General features: G+C 52.3%; 3 protein-coding genes across 3 annotated transcripts, besides 1 other annotated feature; 1 reads left to right on the plus strand and 2 right to left on the minus strand.

Annotated features, from left to right (window-relative positions):
* Nucleotides 1-442: 442 nt before the first annotated feature.
* Nucleotides 443-1,461, plus strand: EKO05_0007230 (uncharacterized protein; the record flags this gene model as incomplete). The annotated part of the gene is made up of 5 exons (XM_038944569.1): nucleotides 443-492; nucleotides 556-784; nucleotides 852-914; nucleotides 984-1,091; nucleotides 1,150-1,461. The coding sequence occupies 5 exons, from the start codon at nucleotides 443-445 to the stop codon at nucleotides 1,459-1,461; spliced, it is 762 nt and encodes a 253-aa protein (XP_038792306.1).
* Nucleotides 1,462-1,503: 42 nt separating this feature from the next.
* Nucleotides 1,504-2,550, minus strand: EKO05_0007231 ([Acyl-carrier-protein] S-malonyltransferase; the record flags this gene model as incomplete). Its single annotated transcript, XM_038944528.2, has 1 exon — nucleotides 1,504-2,550. The coding sequence occupies one exon, from the start codon at nucleotides 2,548-2,550 to the stop codon at nucleotides 1,504-1,506; it is 1,047 nt and encodes a 348-aa protein (XP_038792305.2).
* An 886-nt stretch (nucleotides 2,551-3,436) lies between these two features.
* Nucleotides 3,437-6,912, minus strand: EKO05_0007232 (mediator complex subunit; the record flags this gene model as incomplete). The annotated part of the gene is made up of 7 exons (XM_059636998.1): nucleotides 3,437-4,605; nucleotides 4,660-5,022; nucleotides 5,069-5,240; nucleotides 5,291-5,797; nucleotides 5,847-5,909; nucleotides 5,957-6,222; nucleotides 6,300-6,912. The coding sequence occupies 7 exons, from the start codon at nucleotides 6,910-6,912 to the stop codon at nucleotides 3,437-3,439; spliced, it is 3,153 nt and encodes a 1,050-aa protein (XP_059492981.1).
* Nucleotides 3,484-3,535: a tandem repeat.
* Nucleotides 6,913-7,214: the final 302 nt, after the last annotated feature.

Genomic DNA, 7,214 nt, shown 5'->3' on the forward strand with positions numbered 1-7,214 from the left:
CCATGAATGATGCATGCGGGCTTTTGGGACGAGGACTTGAAGGGTCCAGGACAGACTTGGGAATTGGTATAGACTGGGGAAGCCGCTTAATAAGAAGTGAATGAATGATCATCAACCGCCCGGCGGGTTACAAGAACAATGGAAGCCAACACACATGACCTGTGCCACAGAATCCTTCTTCAGATTTAGGGAATCGAAGTAGTCAAGACAGTATCGAAGCATGTAAGTGATAGAGAGATACCGAGGTTGCAAAACGGGTAGCAAGAAGTCTGCTCCTGCATGCATAGCGGGGTCCAACACCTGCCCCACACAAGCTACAACAGCTCGTAACCAAGTACCGTCAATCCGTCCCGTGACATCCTATACACATCGAGCCGCCTTACGCCCACCCTTCCTCACCGTTGCAATACCCACGCAAGGCCAACTTCCAATCCAACTCACCATGCCATACTCGCTCCAGGGCCGCAACGTCCTCGTAACCGGCGGGTCAGCGTAAGCTCCTCACCCACGCTTCAAGCTGCGAAGTCACAACCAAATTGCTGACAACCCCACTAGCGGCTTAGGTGCACTGCTCTCCACAGCTTTTGCACAGCAGGGATGCAACATAGCAATCAACTACTTCAACCGGCTGGAGCCCGCGCAGCAAGTGCAGCAGCAGTGTCAAGCGACGGGCGTCAAGGCCGTGGTGATCAAGGCCGATATGACGAGCACGAGGGAGGCGGCGAGGGCTGTGCAGGAGACGATTGAGCAGCTGGGGGGGATTGATGTTGTGGTTGCTAATGCGGTGAGTGTGGCCTGGTGGCTGAGAGGGTGTGATGGTGTGTTTGTGTACTGATTCAATGGGAGAGTAGGGGTGGACCAAGTTCTGTGAGTGGAAGGATCATGAGGGGATGACGGAAGAGGAGTGGGATAAGGTGTGTTTGTCTGGCGACTTCTGATGCTGTAGTCTGACTTGGGAACTGTACTAATATGGCCCCCGACAGTGCTGGTCCGCCAATGTCAAGGTCCCTCGCGCCCTTCTTCTCGCTGCAAAACCCACGTTCGATGCCAACCCTGATGGTGGGCAGATGATCACCACAGGATCAATCGCTGTGAGCCTCCCCCTATCTAACTTGCTACCATCTGTCACGTACGTTCTGACATTTGTAGGGTGTCAGCCAGGGCGGGTCGTCGATGCCGTACTCGATAACGAAAGCCGCTCAACTGCACCTCGTGAAATGCCTCGCCGTCACAGAAGGGCCTAAGATCCGGGTCAATACCGTCTTACCGGGCCTCCTCTTAACCGAGTGGGGCAAGAAGTACAGTCCCGAGCGCATCGAGGCACTGAAGAATGCCGCGGTGCTGAAGAAGGATACAGAGTTGCAGGATTGCGTGGATGCGTTTGTGATGTTGGCCAAGAATTCGAGTATGACAGGGATGCGGATCCAGGTCGATGCTGGGCTGAATGTGCAGGGTGCATGACGTGGGTTCGTGTCGAACCGAATCGATGGCGAGATACTGTCTTCAGTCTTCGGAAGCTTCCGTGTCATCGAGTGCGCGCACAACTTCTTCCATGTCCTTTGGACTTGTAATCGCCCATACGCCTCCACCTTTGACTGCGCCTTTCATGCCGACCTCTTTGCCGACCAGATTTCTGCCTACTTTCCCAGGGCCGATGCCGACGTAGCGGCGGACATTCTCTTCTTCGTGGAGATACTTGACGCTCTTCCACCATTGCACCGTTTCGACGCAGCTACGTGCTAATAGGTCTTTTAGCTGGTCTTTGCTCTCGTATGGTCTCCCTGTCACATTTGACACGCATGGCATCAGGCCTGGCCATGTGACAATGTCGCTCCCGTCTTTTTTTTCTTTATATAGCATGCGTTTTACCGTCTCGTAGGTGGGCTTCATAAGTGGGCCATGGAAGGGGGTGTCGGACTTCAGCCTAACATGCCGCGGGTCATGGCCGCCGAATTGGCGCAGGTTCGTAAGGAGGGTGTTGATGCGCGCTATGCTACCGCTGAGCACGATTTGGTTCTTCGAATTGATGTTGGCGATGAGGACTTGTTGTACGGCTGGGAGGTCGTCGTTGGAGTCGGAGCGCGAGCCACCCAGGCGCAGAAACTCGTGTATTGCAGCCACAAGAGCTGCCATGCGTTCTTCTGATTCACAGACTAGGGCGACCATGCCAAATTCGCCGCCCTCGGCCTCGACGGCTTCCTTGCTGCATCTGCTGGCAACTTCTGCGCGCCGTCGTACCATGTTCAGCGCGTCTTGGAAGGTGAGATATCCTCCAGCTACCAGAGCCGCAAACTCGCCCAGTGAGTGACCCAGCGTGATGTCGACGCGCTCAGATGTTTTGAAACCGAACTCTCGCTCCAGTATGCGCAGGATGAGGATGCTGGTCGCCATGATCGCCGGCTGTGCGTTCTCCGTGCACGTGAGCTCGGCGTTGGTGCCAGACTCTATGATTCTGGTGAGCGGTGTGTGCGGCAGGTTCAGTGTAGCGTCGATCTCTTCGAGGATGGGCTTCGCGGTGCGTGGGAAGGCCTCGAGCCATGGTGTTATCATGCCAACGCGCTGCACGCCTTGGCCTGATGGCTGTTAGCATCTTGATTCCACGGAGCTGGCAAACGGTATAGACACACCTGGAAAGAAAATCGCAGTCTTCGGCCTCTTCACTGTTGAATGCGTGCTGCTCATCCACCGCCGCGCTGTCGGCCGACTGCTACTACCACCACTTCTGAGCCCACCACATCGCGCACACGTCGCCTCGACACGCGGAAGAATTCGAAGAACCGGGGCGCAAGAGCTCGACATGGCGATGGAAAGTGTGTTGTTATTGTTGACAGTGCATATTAGGGCATTGTTAATGGCTGGCGGAACTGTGGAGATTAGGAGTGTGGGGGTGGAGGCTGAGGAGCTTGGGGCAGGAAACGATGCCGGTCCCGCGGCCAGCCGAGGTCCGCTTTTTCCGAGATTGCGAGGCTTTCCGGAGCAGCGTGCACCGAGGAGGGTCCACCTCTACTATGGTATCAGGCATAAGTTTTGTGGGGGTCCACAACGTCCAGGGGTAGACATAGGAACTCTTACTATCCATCTGAACTAATAAGAACAGACTTAGCTAATGACCTTGCCTGCTATCTCCCTGTGCAGAGCAGTAAAAATATAATACGTAGGGCGGCTTGTCCATCAGCTACTGCGCGACCCACTTACAAAACCTACGCCTAGTATCCAGAGTAGACACGCCAGGAGGGAGTCACCCAGTCTGTTCTGATGGTTTTCTAAGCTGCGGGTAAAATCCTGGTCAACTTACATTCTAGTGCCTCCCTTATATTCATCTTTTTATACAACATTATAGTTTATGCAAAGAGCCCACAGCGTGGTTCCACTGTTCAACAGCCTGCTGTTTTTCCTCTTCAGCCCATGTTAACCGCTCGGTCTGATCTTGCACGTTCTACATGTTATCGAAGTCCAGGCCCCAGTCATCCTCACCACCTCCGCCCATGTTCATATCCATATCCATGTCCATGCTCATGCCCATGCCCGTCATGTCACTCAGGTCGAGATCTGGCAGGCTTCCCAGGTTGGCGTCCATGTCACTCGCCATACCAGTTCCGGTCTCCATGCCTATACCGGAAAGGTTTAAGCCTTCTGGGCCCGTGAGCTCTTCCATGCTACGCTCCAAAGCCTTCTTGTCCATGCTTGGTATCTCCATATCGTTGGCTAAGCTAGCCGTGGCAGCATCTTCCATGGCTTTGTTGATATCGTCGGAGATGTTCTGAGCTTGCATGCTGTCCATACTAACGCTTGGAAGGCTAATGACAGGTGCTTGGAGGCCTGCTTGCCCGACTGAGGCGAGCTGTGCCTCCACACGTCGATGCAGACGCACAATGGCTTCCGCACTCGAAGGATCTGTCGTGATTAAGCTGAGAGCGTTATCAAAAAGGTGCTTTAGCATCTCGCGCAGATTTATCCTGGTTCGTGGCGGCGCCGGCGCAGAAATCGAGCTCCCTATCCAATCTACCGGTATAGGGCTGTCTTCAACGGTCGGCGCGCAGATGATCGACACACCAATATCAAGTGCGGCTGCACCATTACCAGCCTCAGTCTGCGCTTTGACCTCATCGACGATCGCTCGTACAGTTTGGTATACTCCTAGCATGTTCGATGCTGCGTACACTTGCCGATGTGTATAGCTGGGCGGATTAGGATTGATAGCAGCGGTAGACGCCCATTGCGCAAGCTGCTGTATAGTATGTCGCAGCGCTGTGTTCAATGTGCTATTTGGTGCATTCGTCCACTGTTCCAACTCTCTGATTGAGGCATATGTGGAACGGCCATAGTGTGCGTTACCTTTGATGGCCTGTAGGAGAGGCTCGATATTGGTTCGATGTGGGTCGCGACGCTGCAATGTGCGGAAACACTTCTCGAGACGACTTGACACCATAGCTATGATTGTAGAATGCATAGCCTGTGCGTCTCCCGAGGACGGTACTGAAAGGATCGCCTGGTGGAATATTCGCATCATGGCGTCGAGGTCGTTGTGTGTCTGTTTGAGGGCGTGGCTTGCCATCCAACTAAGCCCTCCAATCAACGAAGGCAAAAGGAACGTTTCGCCGAGATCTGTATACATGGTCAGAATACAATGAGTCAAGTTGGTAGCAAAGAAATACTCACATTCCAGGCCGCCTTTCACGGTCTCAAGTGACAGTACACCGGCAGAGCACGCCATGACTGTCTGGCTGAAGAAAGTCGGCACTATCAAGTAGAAATCTTGCGGTCGACATGAAGCGAATACATCGTTGCTAAGACCTTCATTGCCGGAGTCGTACAGCCCCTTCAGCCAGCTTGCAAGGTGCCTGCCTTGCTCCTCCGTCAAATTGTCTGGGGCAACGCTGTGGTTGCCACGCTCAATCAGCCTAGCAATGAATGATTCATGGTTGATCCCAATGTCATGATGTGTAAGATCGTAGCGATACACAAATGCCATGATCAGGACGAGGATAGCTCCAAACTCATCGTAGACTGGCTGGTACTCGCCTGGCACTGTTAGTAGTGGTACTTTGCATATGGTGTGTTCTCCAACCTTGATCGCTATCATAATGCCACTCATCAAGAAACTGGCACAGCGGCCGCAGGATACTGGCAGGGGAGGTAAACTGCAACATGACATCCAAGCATTGTGGTTTCTTCGACAACAGATTGCAGATGTGTTTCAGATACATCGTCACCTGAGTCTCACAGAGATGCGCTATAAACTGTTGAATGGTCAGCACGATTTCACAAACTATGAAAGATCATCTCATGCCTCGGTGATAGCACCAACGATGGCGCCAGCATTGCCGTCCAGATTCTCCATCTCATCGATATAAGCATTGACCTTGTCGAAATTGTTCTTGCACTGGTCCAGTAATGTTTTCTTGTCATACTTTGTAGCGGGTGGCCCTTGTATGGGCGGCTCTCCCAGGAGTCGCTCAACAGTGTTTGTAGCAATGTGTCCGTGAAGTGCACAAGCGTTCAAAAAATCCTGCCTCACATCGGAAAGCGAGTTGTTTCCGCCCATGATGTCGTCAAAGCCTTGCGAGAAGGCCGGAAAAGCATTAGGGTCGACGTGACTGAGAGCTTGCGTGATGCAAATCTCGGGTGTCATTGGGTAAATTGACCCTGAGAGTTGCGACAGCAATACGGGAACCTTGTTGATCAGAAAAGATTTCAGAAGGAACATTGTTGAGCTAGGTTCACTGCGGTACATCGCGTTGGCCAGAACATCGAATGAAGCGGTGATCAGATCTGCGGCCATGTTTTGAGCGTCGATCTGACATAAATCAGTGTCGAACAAAGTTTTTCTTGCGAAACCGAAGTACCTTGTATCTCGAATGTAAGTAGTTGATGATCGTGAACTCGTCCGTGAGTGGGCGAGCAACAAGCTACAGTTGAATTAGCCTTTGATAGATATGGAAACATTGAGACCTACTAACGAGTTGACAAACACGTAGAGTCCAGCTCGTGTAGATACGAGTGGCAAATCCATGACCGCTTCGAGCTGTAAAGCTGCCACTTCAAGGTTGGCATGCTCATTTGGCACACCTTCGATATTGGCAGGTTTCTCGTAAAGGCTGTGCTGTTTCTGTGACATCTCTAACCTGTTTGCAATCTCCAACGACGATTGAGACCCCAACGAGTTGTGAGACAAGAATGGAATGAATGATGCCAACGATTGAGCCAACCGTTTTCGCAAATCTGGAATCTGTAAGCATGGTCACATGTACACTTGTGTCTCGTTGAAGAAGTTTTGATGATATCGCCACGACACTCACCTGTGGCAGTGTGGTGGCTCAAAATGAGCAGGATCTTGGAGTTCTCGATGAGACCGACGACAAGAACGCCCAGAGCTTCGCGAACGTTGATGGACTGTTGTTGAGGTTGTTGCGAGATACCGGCCATAGCCTGCATCATCGTATCGCTGGTGTGTGACGTTACCATGGCCTGCATCCATCTTGTGACAACGATGAGCGTTTGCATCCCCTCGCTGTTGTTGGTAGGGCGATCCTCGGCAGCGAACGCTTTGTGAAGACGGTGGCATACAACCTCCTCCAACTCGGATGCGTTGTGCCATCTTGGCTCATTTTCAGTTAAATGTCCGTCATTCTTCGGTAGGCGATCTTTTGAATAGTAGAACGTCGCAGACAGGACGTCTGACGCGTCAACTCTTTTTAGCGCTAGCAGGCGCTCGAGGTAGACGATCACACGAGGGTCGACACTGTTTGCACGTGCAGATCGCGGTTTCAGTAGAAGGCCGGCGAGCTTGCGTCCAGGTAGTGGTGATGTTCGGTATAGTTGTGTAGTTGCAGCGTCGAACAGATCGGCCGGTACTCGCTGGTTCAGGCATCGGTCAAGGAATACCGTCCATTCTTTGACCATGGAGTCCATGATCTATCGACTAAGTACTGAACAGCCCGTCCAACCGAGGGGCTTGAAATCAGCTAAATATGTATACCAAGAATATAAAGACTGATAAGGTGATCAACAATGCCTAGCCGGGGTTATTGATGAAGGGTGCTGCAGCGAGTGGTGAGGCCAAGAGCAATCGAAGCGAACAACTTAGCCGAAAGGTCTGTGCTGGATCTGAGCACTTGGCCTCTGTACCATCACATGTCGACCGGGGTTTGTAGATGCATTTAAGACAAACCGCATCATCTTCTTGTGAAGAGTGGCATCGATGATGCAACATA

The sequence above is a fragment of the Ascochyta rabiei genome, chromosome 12 (assembly GCF_004011695.2).
Source record: "Ascochyta rabiei chromosome 12, complete sequence".
NCBI lineage: Eukaryota > Fungi > Ascomycota > Dothideomycetes > Pleosporales > Didymellaceae > Ascochyta > Ascochyta rabiei.